This window comes from Hippoglossus stenolepis, chromosome 6, assembly GCF_022539355.2.
Source record: "Hippoglossus stenolepis isolate QCI-W04-F060 chromosome 6, HSTE1.2, whole genome shotgun sequence".
In the NCBI taxonomy this organism is placed as follows: domain Eukaryota; kingdom Metazoa; phylum Chordata; class Actinopteri; order Pleuronectiformes; family Pleuronectidae; genus Hippoglossus; species Hippoglossus stenolepis.
In genome coordinates, this window is record NC_061488.1 from 7,912,517 (window position 1) to 7,936,694 (window position 24,178).

At 43.5% G+C, this 24,178-nt stretch overlaps 1 protein-coding gene across 2 annotated transcripts; it reads right to left on the minus strand.

Moving 5' to 3' along the window:
- Nucleotides 1-1,992: 1,992 nt before the first annotated feature.
- LOC118111686 (dysbindin-like) lies at nt 1,993-14,166 on the minus strand. 2 transcript variants are annotated; one of them, XM_035160497.2, is made up of 4 exons: nt 13,672-14,166; nt 5,092-5,241; nt 4,746-4,895; nt 1,993-4,255 (listed from the first exon to the last, which is right to left on the minus strand). In XM_035160497.2, exons 1-4 carry the CDS (start codon nt 13,712-13,714, stop codon nt 3,954-3,956), a joined length of 645 nt encoding a protein of 214 aa, XP_035016388.1. In that variant the 5' UTR covers nt 13,715-14,166; the 3' UTR covers nt 1,993-3,953. The 2 variants fall into 2 exon arrangements, with proteins under 2 accessions (XP_035016388.1, XP_035016389.1); XM_035160498.2 differs by lacking the exon at nt 13,672-14,166 and adding an exon at nt 12,513-12,752.
- Between the last annotated feature and the right edge of the window lie 10,012 nt (nt 14,167-24,178).

Consider the following 24,178-nt stretch of genomic DNA (forward strand, 5'->3'; position numbering starts at 1 on the left):
CTCAGAAGGCTAACAGACGTACAATACAGTATTTGGCAAAGTGGCTGTTATGTTTCAGTATCCAGGACCTCAGATGAATGTGTTCACAATCCACACTGGTCGTCCTCGTTGTGAAATACCCTCAATATTCCATCTAATGTCTTGAAGATGATAAACTTGAATCCGTACAAACTACTGTATCATGATGGAACTAAACTATACCATAGATCCATCTTGCAATGACTTCAGACCAGCTCGTAAATACGTTGACTTTCCAACCCACGATGACTCAGTATACAGACATTACATGAGCACTCATTACTCAGGGGGCAGACCCCACCCTCTTTGAACTTGGCATTCATTTCGATCTCAACTACTCACATGCAAAGTTTAGTGATTGCATCTTGCACGGCTGTGGATGCTATAAGTTTGTCCTTTTCACATTAAAACCCACTATGAATGTGTGTCCTGTAACTACTCGTGGTCAGATTTCACTTCCACGCCCCATTTGCAAATAGGCAAGCACTTCAGCTCGGTTTGAATATATGTATGACTCCATTGTCAATGTGTCTGTGAGAGAATGGAGTTAGGAGGGGCTTAGCGAAACAATGCGCATAGCTTTACAGTGAAACAATATTTTATATATTGATTTTAAACATTTTAAAATCAATATGGGGCAAGTCCTATTATTATTGTGGTGGTGGCCGCAAATAGTTCAATGTATGGGCCCTGAGAAGTGTGAAAATACTTTAAATTCTTGAGTAAACTGTAGCAGGTCTGTTAAGTATAGGCGGTTGTTTATGGGGGCCCAGGACATATTCGTGTTCACACAGCTAAAAGCTCGGGGCCACACGCCTCCCCAGACCACCTGTGATCGTGGTCGGAGTTTTGACAAATTACCTCTAATCCGTCCTCAATGCATCTAGGGTGTATTCAAGCCTGTAAGAGCTGTCCACTTGTGAAAGGATCACTGTTGTTGACACCAAGTCTGAACAGGGTCATGGTGAACACGTGCCAGAGTTCAAACCTCCTTCTGTAGTAGACGTTGCAATTGTGTGTGACTCCAACACTACAAGCTGAGGTAGTGTTGAGGTCGAGATGCCTCCGGGAAAAATTAAAACCTGCTCTGTTGGTTTGGGGACATCATAGAAGGGTTTTTTAATATTCTGCAGGTGTTAGATGCGAGGGAACTGAAATAAAATTCTTGGCAGCGAAATGAACTCCAGCTCCACCCTATAGGTTTAGCTGTCACAGTGAGGATCTCTTGTTTTGTCTCACAATCAGGTGGTACAACTTAACCTTAGACTCCGAGCAACGGTTTATTATCTGCAGTTCAGGCATTTGTTTGCCCCCCCCCCCCACACACACAAAACATGTAATGTGGTAACTGCCATAATTAAGAGATTAAGAGTCTTACTTTTTAATACAATAACAGTTTGTACAAGTTTGTCTATTGTGACAGCTATGATGATTTTACTTAAGACAGCCTAACAACAGAGACTGTGGGTATGTGGGTAATGAGTAGATGAGAACACGCTCTCTGAGCTTTGAAGGTGTTATGTCACAGATGACATAACAGTGGAAGTTAACTTGAGCTATAGTGATGTTTGACAACTGAACGGTGACAAACAGGTAGAACTAGAAAGGAGGGATCAACTAATGTTGACTTTTACGATGTTGTTGGATCGGTCACGCTGGTGTTCAGTTGCTTAGATAGCAGAGTAAGACTGGGGTCTGAAATCATGGGTTACTGAGATAAATCAAGTTGTATGTTACAATGGTCCTGGGCCAAAGTTCCTCAACTCTGCATTTTCAGGACTTTTACATGTTGACATGGGAAGTGATGTGATTATTATTTAAACTTGGAGTTTTAGAATTGTACATGTTTTTGCAGGCATGTTTAGCATTCCTTTTCATGTCACATTTAATGTTTAACTGCTCTGAAGGAGGTTTAGAAACCACAACTACTAAGGAAAAGAAAGACAGTAAACCACATACACCAAACTCAACTGGTTTAACTTCTGCCTTATTTTTATTCAGTCCATAGCAAGATGTCTGAGTGGGTAAGAGATGCACAACATTAATAACACTGCCAAATGGTTGTTTTGTAATGTTGATGGTCCACATCTTCCGTGCGCATCCACACGCCCACACCCTGACACACCCACACAAACATACATATTGTACACGGCATTAACAAGGAAATCCATCACTCGTAACGTGACAAACACTCAACTGTCAGACTACGTCTCACGTGGACGAGAGGAGTAACTTGGCTTCAGGTGCCGTTCAGTTCCGTAATGCAACACTTTGTCGGTACAGGTTCGGAAAAATATGAAATACTCATTAACAAGAACAAAAACAGCATGCGTTTACAGCTCCTTTCATGATACTGTAAACCGTCTGCACATGCACACGGCAATCGATTAATGGTAATTAGAGGAAAAGGGACTTTTTGTTTGATTTTACTCATTTCTGCCTCATGCAGATCATCTGAAAACACAAAGGGACATTGAATGACAGTTTGCCGTCTAGTCAGGAGCTATCAGCTTGAGGCATAGACTGTTAACAGAGATAGATCACATGACAGATCCTCAAACGTGAAGCCAAAGCATCCTGATGACACGCTTGTGGCAGTAAATGTCATAAACCTGGACCTGGACCAAACTAAAAAGTAAAAATAGACATCAAATACAACTTTAAGATAACTGGTTTTGACATATATATTCTAATGACACCTCCCCACTGTGGTGGTTCCATCCCCCAACCGGCTCCAAAATATGCAAGATGGCAGAGATCGTATCTGGGATATTTTGGCTTCATCTCTGGATAGGGTTATGGCTGTGGTTTTGAATCTAAATGCTATGCTACGAAGCCATTTTCCACTTGCAGACAAATAAAAAGCTTAACCACAGAATGATAGACTAAATTGCTCACCACGGTTCGATTGGACCGTGCCAGCATCTCTAAATGCAATCTAAACGTAATCTAAATGCCAATAATCACAAGGAAAATTCAAGATACTCAAAGTTGGTGCAATGAAAGTTAAAAAAAAGGTTTATAGGCTGCTGCACACTAGAGGATATTAGGGACCATTTAAGACCCTATTTGCCCCCTTCCGACAATCTGTGTGGCGTTCCAATTATCTGCCCAAATAATCCTGAAGTGTGAGGGGTTTACAAATTAATCTTGATGCTACCGATTGAGTGGGAGTCTCCCCGACCTCGAATCGTAAATATCAATACTCGCCTCAGACAGGAACCCGCAATAGCCATTTAGAGCGAGGTGAACAGAATACACAACGTCGGTCCTGCTCCATGTTCCTTCGGGAAGTCTCTGTGAGATTTCAAGTCTCTGGAATCGCCACTGTAATATCGTTTCCTACAAATGGCCAAGTGTGTGGTCTGATGTTCTGGCCAAATCATCTAGTGTTCTGAAGATTATAAGATTAAAAATCGTTTTAAAAAATTGGTCAAGAGTTGAAAATCCTCATGTGTGCAGCAGCCTTAGTTAATTCTTAAAGTGCTCTTTTGTACATGTCTGCATTTGTTCAGTGAATACAAAATGGCTTCCCTCTGCGTTTGTTCTTTTACTTGCGATTTGCCCATACAGTTCGAGTACAGCCACCTTCAGGATTCACACGGCTGCTCAGAGCCTGTTGCTTTGAAGTCGTAAAAACAAACAAAGAAATGGAGAGGAGGAGGGGAGACAGCAAGAGGAACCAATCTCTAACTGAAAATCATCTCGGCCAGAACATGTTAGTGCGTGGGAGTGATGTGACTCATTTATATAAATTGCCACACTGCACATATCACTCGGATTTCCACACACACACAGAGTATTTAAGAGGTACTCGGGGAACATAGTTGATTTTGAGATGTACAGAAGACACATTGAATCACAGCCAGGTCAACCATGCTGAGGTTCTCCCCAAAAGAAAGGAACGCAAATGTAGAGACTCAGAATGAAGGATGTCAGACTCCTCTGCCCTCTATTGCAAGGCCTCTTTCCTCCTCATCTTCCTCCTCTGTTTCTTCATCCCTGGTTTGGGGAGCAGAGGTCAGCAGCAGAGTGTCCGCGTGGACTTCTTCATCGTCAGACTGGATCACAGGCGTGTCCTCTCCGGCCCCACTGGTGTCACTGGAACCAGATGATGTGGACGACATGCGAGACTTGGCGCCGCGGTGGACTTCGTTTTGCCGTTTCAAAGGCGCACGCTCCCTGTAGACCACCTCTGCGTCTTCATCCTCCTCCTCTTCGTCGTCATCCTCACACTCTGTGAACAGAAGTAAGTAGAAGGTGTCAGCACTTGCCAGCGTCATCTCAGGAACAGTGTAGCAGTCAATCAATGTTTCCCTGTTTTGCAGCAGGCTCTCAGGTGTTGATTTACCGTTTTGATAAACCACAGATATGTTCTCAACCGGTAATTTTCACATCAAAGCAACCAACAACAGTGGTAAAACTAAAGAATGTATTGCTCAATGGCCTAATTAAAAATACAAATCACCACAATCCCTTTATGACTCACCCAAATAAATTAGAAACCAGATATGATCTTTAAACGTTTTTTCCATTAGACACAAGAAAAAAAGTGATGACCAGAAGGATAGGAATGCTGATGAATTCAACCGTGAAACTTTTTAACCTCATCTTTCTTATTGTGTCTGTGAATTTCATGAATGTTAATTCAATTTGAACTCCATTAAAAGTTTAAACTCTGTTTAAAAGACTAATGGCTGAAGGTCGTTTTGAAGTAATCCGTGCACCTGGTAGTGGGGAAGCCAGCTCTCCATCCTCTGCTCCAGAGCCCGAGTTTAGAAACACATCTAGAGCCTCCTGGTCAGATATGTCCATCAGGTCCATCTGCTCCAGGACGTCCACATTCACTTCCATAGATGAGATACTGCCCATTGGAGCTGTGCACATGAGCAGAGCAGTGCACGTGGCGTTAACACACACGCTACATATCTTAAATGGCACGTTTGTTTCTTGAGAAGTTGAACAATGGGAAAACAGTTGTCGATCAGCCAACAAAAATATTTCATACCCACTTTTCATTTAATCATTCATGCATTCACGGCACTGTGTTGAAATAAGAGGACTGTCGCTCACGTTTCCTGCTGTCGATCTGCAAGTGAGCAGAGGGCAAGTAGTTATCGACATCGTGCTGGTAGACCTCCTCAAAGAAACGCTGTCGCTCCCTCATCTTCAGGTGCTGGGTAGAATCGTTATCCAACAACCGCTGAGAGTTGTCTGTCTCCGCTGACCAATAAAACAACATAAAAACATGAACTATTAATGCAGTTTACTGTGTCTTAATATTAAATGTTTCCTCAAAAAAGGATCTGACTTATTCTGCCTGACACACGAGGACTTGTTACTTAATTTTCAGACTTAAATAGTCTTTGTTTAGGAAAACTTGGACTGAACATGAAACACATAATGACTGGTTTGTGTCCGCGGCTCTTTGTTGTCATATAATTCCCTGAAATACCTTTTAAAAGACAAAAGAAATATTGATAACAGTCTTAATTGAGATGTAGATGTTAGGGTTAAAGTGCTGACGTTTGTTTCTTGAGCTGTTAACTAACCTCTGATGGGAACCAGTGGGTGAAACTGGGAACAAAGGCCAGAAAGATTGGTTTATGGACCACAAGTTGGTGTATTCTCATTATGCTGTTGCTATTTAAATTCATGAGAACAAATTCCGTCATATCCCATAATTATCTGGTGGATTTACGTTTTTTTGCCAAACTGAAAAAATTATCTGATGAATAAGTATAGAAAGAGTTCGCGCCTAAAGCTGAATATGGATCAGTTAAGATGTTGCCAGCGTTTGATATATTGCTGTTTCAGATTTCACTCATTTGTGCTATAGCTGCTTGAAGGTCTGTCATATCAGAAAGTACTGAACAGAAATCTGATGCTTTTCTCAGTTCTTTTTCATCGTCTTCCCTTTTTCCATCCACTCAGCTCTTTCTGTGGCTTTTCATAAGGCAAAGGAAACGTCCTCATTACAATAGTCTGACCCCTAGTGGTCATAATTATACACAAGCGTTTGCATGAATATCTCCTGCAACCATTGCGGTGGAGGTGGCCCAAATTGCACTGTTTGCATTGCATGTATGTTGGAAGTTATTGGCGATATCTCTGTGTGTGTGTGTGTGTGTGTGTGTGTGTGTGTGTGTGTGTGTGTGTGTGTGTGTGTGTGTGTGTGTGTGTGTGTGTGTGTATAGATGTAACTCAGAGCAACATGGTGCATGAATATTTTGCCAAAACGATCGGTGTTCTCACAGGGTGGCTTTTAATTAGCTGTCAGGGTGTTGCCACTGGTTGGAGTGTGGTTAGGATTATTATTTGACGTGGTCCTCACTGAACTACTCACTGAAAAACAATCACAACATTCTTGCTGTTTGCGTGCCAAATTGCAAACCACAAGCTGGTGACGTGTCACGTGTGGCATTGCTGGACTCGTTTTTTATTTTCCGGCCGTGAAAAGACATGAAAATCAATAGAGCATCAGTCCTCAGGTCTGTGACCTCTGTTGGGCCGACCCGGTGGTTGTGTAACCTCCTCAGCTCACATTGTGCCTTCTCCCACTGGGCTGCATGAGCTGACACTCTGACTCATGTCACCAGTGTTTTTATGTCCGCGCCTGTGCATTCATGTCTCTGTGAATGTGGTCATATAAACTGTGTGTGTTTATCTGCACATAAATCTGTGTGCGCGTTATCTAGTTTTTCCTCGTGTTGTCATCCAGTGTGTTTAACATGTGACAACCCTCCCTGACCAACATGTTTACACCACGCTTGCAGATGGGTCCCGTGTTTCTCTTCATTTACATTCAGATCTATCGAGTGCTGCTTCTCTCCTGTACGAAAACACATCTGTGTCACGCAGCCTCCCTGTACAGACAGTTTCCACCCCAGAGACCCAGCCAGTCATTCTGTCAGTCACTCCTCCCCTGCACTGGAGGCGTGTGTGTCCACTGTTGTGCACTAATGCCGGACCTTTCTTCTGTCAGTCAGGCCGTCTGTGGAGGCAGGAAACCTCTCGCTGGTGATGTCGGTGAAGTAACTGGGAACAAGGATAAAAAGCTCACGGCGTTGTTAAATGTGAACTATAAACTGCTGCTGATTACTAGAGAAGCTGGATGAATAGAAGAAATTTACAGCTTGGGTCATAAAAAAATTCTGACGGGTTGATTTGCTTCATCTAGTTTGTTCGGAATTATAATAATAATATCAAATAAGAAGTTCTCACACCTTCTGCACAAGCAGTTGCTGTTGTTTGTTTCATACTGCACTCACTTCAATGTGCTGTTGATTTCCAATACTAAAAAGAGTAATTAATTACTGCAAAGGAGAAAAACTGATCCGACAGGTCCTTGTCGGATCAGATCTTACAAAACTGGAAAGTGTCACTGGACTGGTCTGAGTCAAACGAAAGAGACACGCTGGGTTCCAACGTAGCCTTGCACAGCATCATCATCAAAACACTAAGTGAAGGCCCGTGTTGGCCCAACAACTATTTTTGGCTTTCAGTTTGTCACCTACGTGTTTGTCTATATTCTCCTGAAATAGTAAAAACAGTGGATGGAATGGATGGACCCCAGATTTACTCATGAGAGCGACGGCCTCCACCTGCCACCTCGATGTCCCCGGCTCGTGTCCATGATCATTTAACAGCAGTGGGAAGCCTGAGACAAACAAACCAGCTACAACAGGCTGTTACAGCAATGACGAGGCTTCTGATGACGATGATGGAACTGCACAGCTTACGTAAACCTCAGCTTTGCCTACTGGCTGAATAAGTTCTCTCTCTCTCTCTCGGTCTCTCCTTTTCTCTCCTTCATTTTCATTGTCTCTTCATCTAAAAATCATATTTTACTGCTTAACCTGACCCAGCCAGTAGACATACCCGACCCCCCACCCCCCACACACACACACACACACACACACACACACACACACACACACTGAGGCTCCGCGGTCTGCCCCTGCGTGGGAGAAACACATGTATGTAAAAGGCTGACTCATCCAAATGAACCCTGCTGGGGAAGACATGTTGGAGGTCTCCATGCAAACTGGCTACAGTTATTATTTTACCGCCACGCTCTGTGAGACCCGGAGGTGTCGACAACCTCCACACGGGAATCCTTGGCTGTTGACAGACGATATTGCACTTCTTACTCATACTTCAATTACAGTCTCTCAGAGGCTGTCGATAAAGGCCAAACATATGTTTTGGGAAAATAAGCAGCATAATAAACACAGACTGTTTATAAAGATAGATGACGTGACCGCAGTAGAGGTCATATATCCCGTCTCCCTTATGTTAATGGGTGGGACATGGACAAAATAAGAAATTCAAAGTACAAAGTTACATACATTTTTTCTCAAAGAGGATTTCTTTCATTTTAGGTTGTTCTTATAAAACTGATGTATCTTCAAGTATTGGTTTTTCCAGTATGTTTAGTTGTAATAAGTTATTCTATGCAATTAAAAAAAGTTCTGGATATTTTAGCTTCTCTTCTGGATTGAGGGAGGAAGTGGAGACATTTTGTCCATCTTTATATTAAGACTATGATAATAAACTACATGGAACTCAGTGGAGCACATATGTCCGCCAGGGCCGAACAATACTACACATGATTATTAGGTTCTTATAGTAGAAATGTAATAGAAAGAAAGGAAGTGGTCTAATAACCTGAATTATGTAGTTGTCATGAATCATAGTTAAAGTTTTTTTTTTAAATCCTGATCCACCTCTTATTCTCACCTGCACCAAAATGCAATGGGTTCTTAATTGCCAGGCTCAGGCCGCATCCGTCCACCAATCACTTTAAATTAATCGATAATCCTGCTAACTATTAAACCAACAGGCCAAGTGAATACATAACCTCCTTGGTGAAGGTAATAACAATATGTATGAACGCTTGAACTGAAGGGTCAGTGAGCGTAAATGTGATGGAATAGTCCTGGTGTTAAAAGGTGCAACTCATTTACTTCTTAGGTCAACGTGTCCCCCTCATTTATTCTATGTAACACAGGTCATCTGGAAGAGATTTTCTGTAGATGGGTCAATGAACAGAAAACAGCTGTGACTGCTGCTTTGTTAGGGATGTGATGGCCTCAGGATGAAAAGAGACATAACTCATATGAGGAGGAGAAGCGGGAAAAAGAGCAGGAGAGGATAAGAGAGAGGAGGAGAGGGCCAGGTTTCATATCTTTGATTTACACATCACGGCTCCATTACTGATGGAACTGAACAAACAATATGAACTGAAAAGAAAAGCTTGGATTAATAATTCAGGACAACTACTGCAAAAAAAAAACTGGTTCTGGCAGTGTCTCACATCTCAAACCCACTTTTCTAATGGTTACCTTGGGACCCAGGAGCAGTGTTATTACCCTCACCTCTGTATAACACGATCCAGGAATCAGAAATTGAGTTTCACTTCAGGGACCACTTTTTTTTTTATGAACCTTCGAAGGTGCACACAGCCCAAGAAGGTGTAGTCTTTTGACGCCTAAAGGCTTTTGCACTGAAGCTGTTTTTCTCCTCAAATTAAATTAATGTCTGAAGTTTTACGATGGAATTATTGGAAGTTCTAACCCTTCAGGTTATGCAATGTGTCAGCATCCATCTGTGGGAATATTCCCCCAGTCAAACCTGTCCAAGGTTCAGCCCTAGTTTTTTAACAGGACCTTTATGCCTGTAAAATAATGTGGTTAATGACGAGCCCTTTTAATACTGCAGGTTGCCAGCCACTTAGCCAGTCAGGGTAAGAATACTACAATCAAAGCAATGAATTATTTGCATAAGCCTACTGCAAACTCCTCAGGCACTTACACATGCAGCCTCACACACATTAAAAAGGCTTTAAAAGGTGGAGATATCCAGAGTTTCACAGACCTGTTCTGCATAGTTGCTCAGCTTGAATTGGACAATTACTATATATAACAAGCTATCATGATCATACTTTTAGCCCCAAAGAGACCGACACTTAAAGACTCCTTCTCACGTTGGATAGTAAATACGGGAATATTCCTTCTCCCATCAGACTAACAGGTTTATTTTTTTATTTTTGGCATAGAAATCCCATGAAATACTGCAATACTCCTTCAAATAAGACATATAATGCTCGTATTGGGGTTCATCATTTTATTTGGGTTACTACTTGAAAAGGTTCACATGCTCTAATCGCTGTCCTCACTCTGTCCATTGCTGCAGCTCCTTTTTTCAGCCTCTGTCTGAACTGCTTGGTTTTTAGCTCCTGTCTCTTTTGGGCTCCCCTTCTGGTTTGGCCCAGTCTCCTCTGATCGACCGTCTAGCCGACTCTGTTGTGATTAGCTAACCGTGTTCAGCGCAGGAAGTAAATATTGGTCTGCTTCGCCTGGCTTTGTTAGGGTGCACGCAGGACCAGCCTTGGGGCGTGTATGTTGCAAATGTAGTGATTTGTGATGTCACATGACTTCAAGAATCGCTGGAAGTATCGGATAACTGAGTAGGAGCAGTGTTCTCTGTAAGTGGACTATACTGCAAGACTTTGTTGACCTTTTACACACATTAAAACTTGCTATACCACACTAGAAGGAGAGAAAAACTGAAAAAGCATCACACGTCTCCTTTAATGTAGCGTATAGATGCTAGCTTAGCTTAGCACAGAAGAGGGGTTACTTCTTTGCGTGAAGACTAAAAGGCCATAACACATAATGCAAGTCTGAACAGTATACGGTAATAACAGGTCATTAAACACACACACACACACACACACACACACACACACAAAGCATTACAAAAAACACGTATATCACACACACACACACACACACACACCTCATTACAAAATACACATATACCCACACACACCGAATTAAATGCACACTGAACCATAATTACCTGGGGCTTACTGTTACGTGATGCTGCTACAATCCCTCAACTGCGCACCCTGTAACATGGGACTCCTACCTCATTGTAGAGCATGACTATGCAGCTTACTGCCTTGATTGTATTGTGTGTGCATGCATGCATGTGGCAGTGTAGATAGTGTACTGTAGTGAAGATGGATGCATGCATGTTGTAGTAGTGTATGTTGTGTGTTGTACTGAAGATGGATGCATGCATGTTGTAGTATATGTGCATGCATGCATGTTGTGTGTTGTAGTGAAGATGGATGCATGCATGTTGTAGTGTGCATTGTGTATTACCTGCATATGAATAAAGAAAGGTGTTTGTCAGAGAAAGGAGGATGTGGTGTTATGAGATCTGAGCTTGCTGTGCCTTACTCCTGGTAAAATCAAATGAAGTGTCAGTGATTTGAGGCAAAGCTTAACTGAATGAGGCTTTTCCTCAGCTTAGCCTCAAACTGAAAAATACGAGGGTTCAGTGACTCCATGCATATTTGGTGTGTAAGCTGTTTGTCAGGGCAAATGCAGACGTTGTAGAAAATAATTTCAGCGGGTTTAATATCACATGAAATCGTATCTTCTCCGCGAAAAAAAACACAAGAATTAGACATGGTGTGTGTTTCTGACGGGCTGGGGGTGGGGGTGGGTGGTCGAAGGCCAGAGGTGACAGTTGAGCTGAAGCACATGATTTCTTTCATCCTTCTGGTTCTTATTCCAGGGTCTGATCCTTTTACCACGTCCACTGCTCTGCTCCTGATAAAACACAGTGCTGGTCTCTGTTCTCCACTACAACTGTGACAAATGACACGTCCGTTCCTCAGGTTGTGTTATTTTGCCCCAGTATGCATTTCTGGCTACTGTACCAGCACCTTCTCTAAGATGAAAACATTAACCTCTAAATCAATACGTACGTCGTTAACCGCTTTAATGGTGCAGTCATATATCAAGAGTCCTGGGAACGGCGCTCGAAGCAGGGAACAAATGTTCCTTTTGAACCAAGGAGTCACATGGTTTGGCCGTCAATCCCCTTGTGGCTAGTGGAAAGAAATCCCATGATCATCCTTCTGCTTTTTTAGAGAACAGAGATTCTGGGTGTTTGTGTGTTTGAGATGGAGCCAGAAAGGCAGTTTGCGCTCTGTGACCACTCACATGTGACAGCTCATCTATCTCAAAACTCCACGTCTCTCCCCTTTCAGCCCGTTCGTCCCCCACTGGGACTCAAAGATGGTGTCACCCAGCTCCCGGTCGTAAACAGCCAAATCACTTTCAGGTATTGCTGCTATTATTTACAGAGCCGATCACTTTTCCTCTTGCCGGGGCTAGACAGAGCAGTCCATGGAGCATAAATCATTTATGGGTGAGATCACTGCACCACAACAGCCACCTCCCCCCCAGCCGTGCCTCCCCACTCCCGTGTCTACACGCACACACACACGTATCCATAAACACACAGCCGATAGTAGAAAGTAAACCCAGACAATTCACTTGTGAAACCACGTCCGGCCTCTTGCCACAGCACCCACCCCCACCATCATCATCATCATCATCATCATCCTCATCCTCATCATCGTCATACTGCTGGAAGCTCAGCCTTATAATCCTTGAACAATAAATACTTACATGAAATTATTCAAAATTCGATGTGGCTACTTATCCACTCCTCTCTATCCTGAAGACTGTATCTGTTCCATCAGTTCCCCGTCCATCCTCAGGTTCCTACACGATCCCAATGCTGTGCTCGTACCTTGAACCTTGTCCGACCAACCACTCTCTAAGTGTCTGATCAGATTGTGTATTCCCAGGACGTTCCCATTCCCATTCCCGAAGCCATTAAGGCACTTCACTCGTGGCTAAATGCGAAGATGACCTCCAGCCGGGCCCACTGCTCCCCATTAGGGTCAATCAAAACAGGGCTTTGAGTAGTTTGCACAGGGCTCATCTGTAGTGCACCGCCTCTGCTCTCTGTACATTAACACTCACACGCACCCACGCGCAGAAACGTATTCATTGAAGCCGCAGCTCTCGTGGGGTCATTTGTTCAGTTTAGACGGCAAGACAGCGTTTCTCTGTCGAGCAGGTAGCAGTTAGCGTTTCTAAGTACAGACCTTCTTCATTTATTTTAGTCAGACTCGAGGCAGCAGCGGTTTCCTCTTCGCTGTAATTACACCTCATCTGGCTCAACGGCGTCGGATCTCCATTAAGCACGTCGGGCTAATTATGGTTAAAACGAGAAAGGCGTGAATGGCTGCTGTTATCACTCTGGACAGTTGGATCTTTGCAGGAGCTGCTAATGAGGGTGCAGGGCTGGAACAGGATGCAACATGAATAAATGAATATGTGTTATTTTAGGTTGTAGTTTAGCAATATTTTAATTATACCTTCAGGGCAGTTTTCTGAGAACTTACAAAAATCTTAAAAGGAAGTGACAACGCATAAACCGGCTATTGCATATTGTGTATAATGTCAAGTATTAACGGTTATTAGATGAACTAACCCGTTACTCTTTTGTTGCTCTGAATAATGAATAATGAGCTGATATGGAGCTCAACCAGTGGCAGTGAATGTATCCGCTCTGCACAATTCAATATGCCTCCCTTTCCCATTAAATGACATTTTCCTTTAAACCCCAAAGAGACCAGTTCATGTGATGAATGACTGAGAGACACAACAGCAACAATGCAGAGTAATTCCCTCTCCAGGTCATAAAGTTGCAGCACTGCAAGTCTACTCAGTGCCACTTTCTCCTGGGCTACATTTCTGGTCAGTGTTGGTTACTTACATGCCAGTCGCTTGTTGTGGTTGGTCGACCCGGTGGACGACATGATCCAGTGGATGTGGGGATTGGTTGAAGAGCGTGCGTTTACCCCTGGAGTGTGTGTGGAAGTCTCTCGTCCCTCCCTGTCGAGGCTCCAGGACAGGATGCTGGTGTGTGTCTGTGGGGGTCAGTCATCTAGTCATTGCCTCTCTTGACTTTGGCACATGGTCTAAAGATGGTAGATTCACATGGTCCTTTACCCCCCCCCACCCCCACCCTGATTCTCTCCTCCTCTCTGTCCTCTGCTCTGCTCTGTCTTTTTTTGCTGACGTCTGATTGCCTCTGCTGTTCTTTGTAGGGTTTTCCCTCTCACTGCTTCACACTCTCATCTCGGCGGCTGCCTCTGTGATCACACACACACACACACACACACAGACACACACACACTCTGTCTAGCTCTCTCTATCAGACAGGCTCACTCCAGGGTTGTAGGGAGCTGTGCAGCTTAGGGACAGGGGGGAGAGTCTCATAGTGGGCTACGGCACTGTGGCCTGTACCAACTTGTGACAACGAGGGGGTCAGCAGGATCAGGAGGCGTAGGGGCTTTTTACATAATATTGAGGAAAGTACCAGGATTAAACTCCTCCCATCTCAACCATCTTCACGTTATCTGTTTATTTATTTAATCACTTTGTTTAAAAAAGGTTTGAAGCGATTTATTGTGAAAGAAGAAATGCTGCTTTAAATTAAGATGCATTTACACGACTGACTCTTATTACCTACTATATATTACAAAAAACATGGAATGGACCCAATAGTTAATTTTTACATCGGGTCATATCATGTTTGCTCTTTTGCATTTTTCCTTTAATTTGTATTCTATTTTAAGGGGTCTCTGGTTTTGCAATTCCCATAGTTTGGGAACTCAACAGAGAAAGAAAGAAAGGTCAAAATCAAATCAACAGAGGAGCACATTCTTCTGATCCCTAGAGGCTGTAAGACACAGTGAAGCTTTGAGCTGAACGCTAACATCGGCACGCTAATGCTCAACAATGTTAAAGGGATAGTTCACCCAAAAATGAAAATTCACTCATTATCTACTCACCACTATGCCGATGGAGCGGGGGGTGGGTGAAGTGTTTGAGTCCACAAAACACTTTTGGAGTTTCAGGAGATAAACAGCGTTGCAGCCAAATCTGATACAATTGAAGTAAATGGTGACCACTTCTTCAAACGTACAAAACAACAGAAAAAACATAAAATGTCTCCATCCTGCTCCTGTGGTGTCATCCAAGTGTCTGTAAGCCCCGACATTCAAATTCAAGTCATTTACTCCATGTTTTTGGCCTAAGTGTCCGTTGTGATCCGCACACTTCAATTTTATTGGATTTGGCTGCAACGCTCTTTACCCCTGAAACACCAGAAGTGTTTTGCGGACTCAAACACTCACCAGCATAGTGGTGAGTAGATTCATTTTTGGGTGAACTATCCCTTTAAGCAGCTGATCTTTACCAGATTGAATATTACCTCAGGTGCCAACAGTTACTGATTCGAATTAGCCGAGTCTGGAGAGAACGTCATTAGCATTTGGTCATGAATGATCTTCTACTTAAATTACAAATTCAATTAGATATCATTAAAAATGTATAAACGTAGTTAATTAATAAAGGTAATTATTGTATTGGGAAATCCCAGGTTGGTCCCAAAATCAATTTTTCTGGTGTAAATTCTCCCCCAGCATTGCTCTGTCTGTTCAGACGGCACTTGAATGCAGTAGCATTGACAATTTTACCACTTCTGGAAACGAGTGGTGGAAGCATCCACAGGTTATTAACATTTACGGCTGCAGCCTTGGCAGCTAATTAAAAGGTGAGAACCCCTTTGCCCTTTATTAATGACCTGATAACATTTAGTCTTAGCGGCGTATTAAAAATTTAGACATTAATTATGTATAAATAGCAACGAAAGCCGACTCTGCCCCTGATATCTCCACTCATGAGCCTTTGTAGAGTTTGTGGCGCAGTAAATCTTTTTGGGTTTGCCAACATATTATTTGTGAAATGCAATAAAAAGAATTTGCATAACTTCTCTGCTGTTTGAAAATGAAAACATGTTCTTTTTGCGGCCTTTGTTAAAGAGGTTTCTTAATGCAAGTCTGAGCAGTATACAGTAATAACAGGTCATTAAACACACACACACACACACACACACACACACACACACGCACACACACGCACATCATTACAGAAAACACGTATACACACTCACATCATTACAAAATACACATGTACCCACACACACCGGATTAAACACACACTGTAAGTGTCGCACTCGGGGGTTAATAGGCACTTTGCATCATGGAGTCGTGCAGGTCCTCACTCCCTGTTCCCTAATAAGAGGCTTTTAACAGCCAATTACATTCAGCTGGACGAGCTCGTTGCAGTTTAACCACTAATGTCAAGGGGAACTCGTTGCAGACGACATAAGCAGAAGGAGAAATGCTGTAGAACACGATATGATGTTCCGCCATTTTCAGGCGCTGTGGTGACCTCTGACCTCAGAGATATTTTTTAACTGTACTTTCATTTGCCAGAAATGATTTTTCAGAGCTGATTTACGTCAGATATCGAACCTGTTCCGAAATGGAAGCACCACGAGTTGGCTGTGTTCTATTATGGTCGAACAACAACTTATACAACTGTTGACGTGTTAACAGTCTGAGGGACATTTCACAAGACAACACTTATATATTACATTTCCTCATCTCAACTTCACTGGTTAGAAGATACTGGCATCTGCTGGTGAAGATGGTGTATTACACTGTTATCTCACACTAAAGGAAGCACCTGCTGTTTGCAGTTGACCACAATGATAACTTGAAAAAAATGACATTACCACTTCTATTTTCATGAAACACCGCGAATAACATACACAGAAGAAATCACACTCAACATCAGGAAACACATATGTATCATTAGTTGATATCTTGCTCAACAACCAATCAGCTGTGTCTCGTGTTCTAGTTGCTTTAAGGAAATGAATCATGATCATGATCATATTTTTTAAATGTAGAGTTCAGGTTTCAGATGCTCCCAGGTTTAATTCATTCAGGTGAACAAAAGGGGATTTCCAGTGTCATAATCTGTGAGAGTGAATCTACATGTGGCTGTGTGTGTGTGTGTGTGTGTGTGTGCGTGAGCGTGTGTGCGTGCGTGTGTTTGTGTGTGTGTTGTGCCTGTTGCTCTTTGAGCTCTGTCAGTGCTGGCTTCCTCTTTGAAACTGTGTTGTCTCAATTTTTCTGCAGCATAGTCTGTGATGTGGGTTGTGAGTCATACTGTGGTAAATATACACATTTCTGCACACACACTCACACACTCACACACTTAAGACAAGAGTCCCAGACACATGTATTCACGCCTACATACACACTATTCACGGTCACCATAGTTATTATTCATGCGTATTAACCTTTGGTTGAGAAACACACAGGAAGCCTGCCGACATTAGATGCTGGAATTTCTCAGGTTGAACAACACAGCGAAGCCGCAGACACACACACACACACACACACACACACACACACACACACACACACACACAAAAGTTGACATCTTCACTTCACATCTTCTCAGCCGCACCAGACAGTAAAGTCAAAGCCCTCAAACTTTATTAAAAATATCTCATTGTGCTGTGTGGGGATATTCTGGGGGTCACCATGGCAACAGACATCCAAGTGCCACGAGCACACCTGCCTGCCAGTTTTCCAACTTGTGCCTCTGAGCCTCCCTGTGTTCGACAGTATCTCGCTGCTGTTTGCTGAATGTGGCAGGACGCAGAGGCGACAGTTGCAGTGTCTTTGTTCTCGGAGAGAGGAGCATGCGGCTCTGTCAAGGTGTTAATTAGCCATTTTGAGAGCAGAAAGTTGTTAGGGATTGTGATGCTTCGGCTGCGAGACGCACAACCTTTTGTGCGGAGCAGAGCTTTGTCTCACCAGACGTTGTAAAGAAAGCAACACTGTGAGTGACAGCTTCTTTTGAAGGCGGCGGCATTTTATAAATACAACCGTCACATCCACTGCTTCTCCCTGTTTGTCCTTGCCAGCAGTGAATCTGACAGTTACAGTATCTACCTGTTATATTATTCAAACTTTTCCGACGGCACAAAGCTCAATAAAATATGGCGCGTCCCGGTTGTGTTGAGTCTTTCTGCTGCTGTGGATATACATGTTTGCGTGTGTTGTGCACGCAAACATGCTCACTCAGTGTCAGGTCTGAAATCTGACATAGTCACAGCTTTTTGATTGTGCAATGTGTTTTGCACACATGAGCCGTGAAAGTGTGCGTGCGTGGAGCGATCAGTTATGGGCGAACATGATGGTTTGCGATGTCAGTTTTGCAAAGTGTGTGCAGTGTTTTTCAGCATCTAAATGGGATCTGGTGACTCATGTGGAGAAAAAGCTGCTGCTTGGACCGGGTGACTGACAGTATCGCTTTGACTCGTCATGCTGAGCTCTCGCCACTGATATACAGCAGTGAAGCTCGTGTTTTCCTGTGCATATTATTCATTGCAGGATGAAAAAGCAAACCGCACTGTAACATGGTTAGAGTGACCTGTTAACTTGTAAAAAAAAAGAAAAAAACAATTACATTTTGTTTTTCTTGTCCATGAAACTGTATTTCGTGAGTCACAACAAAAACCACAGCGAGTTTCGTAACAAAACTGTGACTAAATCTGTGAATGCTGCCATCAAGCAACGTCCCAAAAGGGTTCAGATCTTTTCAAATACTAATGAGAAGTTGTAAAATCATTTGTTGGCAGTATTGCAACAAAAAAGACAAAAAAAAAAAAAAGATGTGTCAATGTGTCACCCTTCTCAGATGGCTTCATTATTTACGTCTCATATTGTCTCCCTGGGGTTCGTGTGTGTAATGGTTCATGCTAGGAAATGAAATAGCGTTTAGATGTTTGTCATCGTGGATTCTGTGTGTGCATGTGCATACTGTACGTGTGTGTGTGCGTGAATGCATGCATGAGTATGTGAGTCACGCACCACTATCCAGTCCCCTGGGCTTTGAGTTCTGATGCCCATCTTTCAGCTCCTCTACTGCACACTGAACCCAGTGAACCTTCTGCTGTTTACACTCTCCCCCTCCTCCCGCTCGCTCCGTCTCTATTTATCTCTCTCACACACTCTCATGCTCATCCATTCTCTCTCCCTTTTTCTCTCTCTCTCGCTCGCGCTTTCGCTCTCCATCTCCCTCCAGCTCCCTACAGTACATCTCTCATTCTCACGCACTCATGCTCCCTTGTGTTCTTAGTCTTTTCACTCGTCACCCTTCCCCTGTCTGTCTTTCTAGCTGAGCCTCTGTGTACCTCCGCAGATCAGGACTTATTCAGACTCAGACAGCCTCTAACTCTACAGGGTGCAGGAACACACTCAGGGTCTGTGTGTGTGTGTGTGTGTCTGTGTGTGTGTAGATGTGTGACCAGCTTTTCAGATATTAAACTTCAGATATTAAACTGAACTCCTTCTCCTTCTCTTCAGTGCTGCCTTCCTCTTCCACGTCCTCATCGTCTCACCATCTTCTCACCATCGCCGTCGCCGTTCTTCCAAACCACAAACACACACTGGTTCCATCGGTTTCGCAGTTCAAGTCCAGCAGCTGCTGTGTCGTCAGCCCTCTGCTGCCCACACTGAGCCCCTTCTGTCAATTACAACTTTCTCTAACAGCAGACTGGTAACAATGTGGCTCTTTTATCTGTGCATGCCCGTGTCAGCAAATGTCCTCTTTTTTTTTCATGAATGAGGATGTGTTGGCGTGGGCGTGTGTGTGTGTTAGTAGGGGATGAAGGTGCGGGAGGACGGGTAGGGGCATGCCACTCGTGTCAGCTTTTCGAGGACATGTGAGGTGGCGTTTCAAGGCTCTGTTTGATGTAACTCTACCCCCACCCCCCACCCCCACCCACCCAACAAACAGTACCGTCATCTTTAGGCCCCCACGTTCTAAATTGCCTCCCTTGCACTTCTGCAGCACATTGTGGAACTGAAACGTGCATTTTAATGAATGTGGTTAAGTGTGAGCGAGTGAGTGAGGCTGCGTGTTGGACACGGCTTGAGAGTCCATCGAGCTGTGCAGAGGAGGTAAGTGGAATGTGCATCACATGGCATGAACCTCAGCACATCTCACTGCGGCAGGGTGACAGTTTGTGTCTGTGCGTGTGAGTTGGAGTGTATATTTGAAACTGTGCGACTGTGAGCCAGGTACAGTATGTAGCATGTGCAGCCCTGTGTGTGTGTGTGTGTGTGTGTGTGTGTGTGTGTGTGTGTGTGTGTGTGTGTGTGTGTGTGTGTGTGTGTGTGTGTGTGTGTGTGTGTGTGTGTGTGTGTGTGTGTGAAGACTCTGCTATAATGGCAGTTATACACTCACCGTAAGTCACAGAGTTCATCTCCATGCAACCGCCCAGCTGTTTCTCTGCGTCACAAGCTTCATTCACGTATGAATACATGCTTGCTTGGTGATGAATGATGCTTGTTTCTCTGTTTTACGTAATGTTAATCAATGGGATTGTTATGTATATATACATATATATATATATATATATTTATTCTTCACGCTGTCATGCCTCATCTCCCTGAGGAGGAGCAGCCTTCTTGGCAGCATCTCTTCACTTGGTGGCACACGTTGGAAACCCCAGGCCCGGTCACGGATAGCTTATATACACTGTAAACGGCTAATCGGGCATCAAACCAGTGGAGAGGAAAAAGCGCCTCCACTCCGTGTCTCATTCATTATTCACCGCCAGCAAATGAAGTTGGTACAGTGGGAGCGATCAATTATGGATGAGAGAAGGTAGGAGGGAAAAAAAGAGAGCGAGATGAAGGGGGGGATAGAGAGAGGCCTACCCTGCATGCAGCAGAGCTTTAGCATGCCAGTGAACATCACAGTGGCACACTGCAACCTGCATGCACACAGCCACTCAGGTAATGGACTCTGGAGGCCCGCGATTCTGCGTAGAGAGCCTCAGAGAGAGAGAGAGAGAGAGAGAGAGAGAGAGAGAGAGAGAGAGAGAGCGCTCATGTGCGCATATGTGCATGCATTTTTCACACTGCACCAATAGCATTTGTTTGATAATGACTCCGTTAGCTAACTCTGAGGTCTTTTGGGTCACTTGCATATATGCACATGTGTGTTTTTCTCTGCAGACATTCTGAACTGGCACAGTCATAGTGAAACTACATTTGGTCTTTTCACACCAGTCATAACGTCCCTCGGTAACAAGGATATAAAATTTTTCCAGATGCAGCATTTTGACACACACACACACACACACACACACACACACACACACACACACACACACACACACACACACACACACACACTCTTAGATCTCTTCTGTGTTTGACTCACACAGGCCTTTTTGTCTTTCTCTTCTCTCCTATAACTTCAGTATACGGAACACAAACCAGACCACAGACATTTTCAGAGAGTAGTGATTCTAGGAATTTAGAAGAACCTGTGAATTAACACAAAAAAGTGCTTCCATTCATTGTTAATTGTAACTTCTGCCATATATTTGCAAATATTATTTCCATAGAAACTGTTCATTTCTTCATCTTCAGTGCTGTCAGGTCTTTTTTCGTACCAGGTTCTTTCACTGTGATTTTCATCTTGTTGAAACTAACATTAAAGTGACACCTTTGATTAAAGAGTCAACTTCGGGACTTTCCGGGACCATGAAGCAGTCGGGTACCTCGTCTCCTTCTTCTGTGCCTGCTCTGCACGCAGTTTCACAACTCCAACCTGTGGCATGTAACCAGCCATTTGCTTTCATTGTGGGGCTGTCCCATACTTACACACACACACCTACACACACACACACACACACACAAGTTTGAGATGACACACCCCACAGATACTGACATTATAGCAGTGTGGGCCACTTGGCTTAGCTCTTCAGCTGTCAACAGCTTTATATGCGTGTATTTTCAATGACCCTCCGTTGTTGTGATTGGAAACTCTAACTGTGAAGCATCTGCTGGAATGTTTTACTCAATCTCTCACTATTCGTTAAATGTCAAATATTCGCCACTGGAAACTGCTCTATTCGTGCCGTCTGTGTTTGTGTTGTGTGTGTGTGTGTGTGTGTGTGTGTGTGTGTGTGTGTGTGTGTGTGTGTGTGTGTGTGTGTTAGTGTGTGTTAGTGTGCGCGTGTGGGCAGAGAGGCTGTTTGATGTGAGTCAGATCCAAACCCGGGCTGGTTTCTCTCACATGTGTGTGGGACGGATCCAGATGGCTCCACAGGACTGCACAAATGTCACTCTGATAATGAGACAGCACGGCCTGTCGAAAATACAGGTAGTGGGGCTTTGGTACATGCTTTTACACCCACACACACACACACACACACACACACACATTGAAAGAGATGGAGAGAAAGAGAAAGAAAGAGCGAGGCCGCTGAATGCAAGAAAATGATCACGTAACAGACACAATGAAAACATATAAATACAAAAAAATAAGTTTACAGTGTCGTCACACTTACAGACGTGTTCAGACAAGCTGGCACATAATTATTAGAATCCAGGTTCATATGCTGCGTCCTTTAACATCATTACATGCACTGAGACACAGTTTGTCTTCATCATCGCGGCTGATTATCGACTTCACCATGGTGACCTGCAAGTAGATGATGAATGCAGTAATGCTCGTCCACTGACCTGTGCTAAACGACAACTTCACCTCTGTCCCTCTCCGGTCCTCACGGGGTCGCCACAGGTCACTGCCCAGTTTCCATGGGAACCGGAGCAATATGAGGAAAATTCTCCCGAGCACCGCGCAGCGACACCTCACGCCGTCTTCTCCGAGAGACTCGGGCTGAGATGCACATCGAGTGTGAAAGCAGGAGTGAGAAGTTGTTGTTTATTTAATTTTCTTACGAGTCACAAGAGTGGTCCGTCAACCCCGCTCCTTTTCACACCCGCTCCTCCTCTCGCCTGCATGAAAACTCATTTTCACACGTATTCACACATATTTCCTTTGTCTGCTACGCTACATAGTTCTTCTCTCACACAATATATTCCTGTTATTTTGAACAGCACAGGTGCAACCCTGTGTCTCTCTCTCTCTCTCTAAGTGAGATAGTATCTGTTGTTCCAGCACTCCGACTGCTGTGACCTAATGTAACTATTGCACCTATACATTCTCAACAGCACAGTTAGTCCCACGAGGTTCTCTGCACCTTTGTGTCTCACATGCACACAAACACACTTTATGTTTCAGTCTCAAATACTAATCCACTGACACCATTATAGTATCAGGCTCACAGCTTGTGTATGTCCAATGTGTGTGTGTGTGTGTGTGTGTTGTTGCTGCTTTATCAAACACTGTCCGCTGCTGGCAACAAATTTCCTCGCAGGTGATCTGTTATAGTGACAGGGCAGCGAGTATTTTTAGCCGGAGAGAGAGAAAGGACAAACAATGAAGCAGGAAAGACACAGGGAGACAACAAGGGGATGAGTACGGGCGAGAGAGAGGAAAGAGAGAGGTCGGAGGGGGAGACAGAGAGAGAGAGAGAGAGAGAGAGAGAGAGAGAGAGAGAGAGAGAGAGAGAGAAATGGGGGAAGTGAAATCTGAGGGTAAAACAAAACCACCTGGATGTTGCTGACTTGCTCCTCTTCTGTCTAGAGCACAGGCTGTATAAGTACATCACATTACACCCATACACCTCATGTTTGTGCACACATATACTCAATGTGTGAAGAGCCTGGATGGTTTATTACAAGTATTTTTATAGTTCTGCCCATAATTTCCAAATATTTTTGTGAAAACATTGTACTCACCAAAGTAACAGCTGAGAAACATGGAAGCTGCAAAATCTAACCGAGCACGACACACGTTAGTTTAACAGGCCGAGCACTTTTTCTGAAGTAAAACTAAAAGTGAACTTACCCTAAAGGTCAGACACAATCCATCATGGAAGATTTTATAATTAAGTGCTCAGGAGTAGGCGGCAATAACAAGCATGGGCGAAAGGGCAAGGGTTCAAGTAAGGTTAGATAAATCGATAATAAAAATAATTGTTAGCTGTGGGTCTATTTACAGCAGAGACTTTGGGCAGTGATACACTCACCTTCTTTTTGACTTTCTGAAGGAGTTAGAATAATTGCCTTCACCAAATGTTTTCACCCCTTTTCGTTTGTTGGTTGGTTGGTTAGTTTGATTGTAAGCAAGATTACTAAAAAACACAGATTTGCACAAAAACAAAAACTGGAAGGATTCTCTAGGGTCAGGGAAGAATCCATGGGAGCGGATGGGGATGGATGAAGGATTTATTCATTCATTTTGTTCCGCTTTCTTTGACTTTCAACATTTCCACTGATCTACTACAGAATAATATATGGATCTATATAAATATATATATTTAAAAATCGGGCACATTAAGGGAACTGATATCTATGACTGTGTGTGATTTGGTGTATTTGTTGGACCTTGTTGGAGGTCTGTGCTCTACTGAGTATGGTTTAACA

Excerpts from the sequence above, each read along its gene's own strand:
- LOC118111686 (XM_035160497.2), bottom strand. The coding sequence starts at position 13,714 with ATGTCGTCCACCGGGTCGACCAACCACAACAAGCGACTGGCAT. Across the intron at positions 4,896-5,091 it reads GCAGATCGACAGCAGGAAAC|CTCCAATGGGCAGTATCTCA; the intron begins GTGAGCGACAGT and ends TCATGTGCACAG. Across the intron at positions 4,256-4,745 it reads GCTGGCTTCCCCACTACCAG|AGTGTGAGGATGACGACGAA; the intron begins GTGCACGGATTA and ends TTCTGTTCACAG.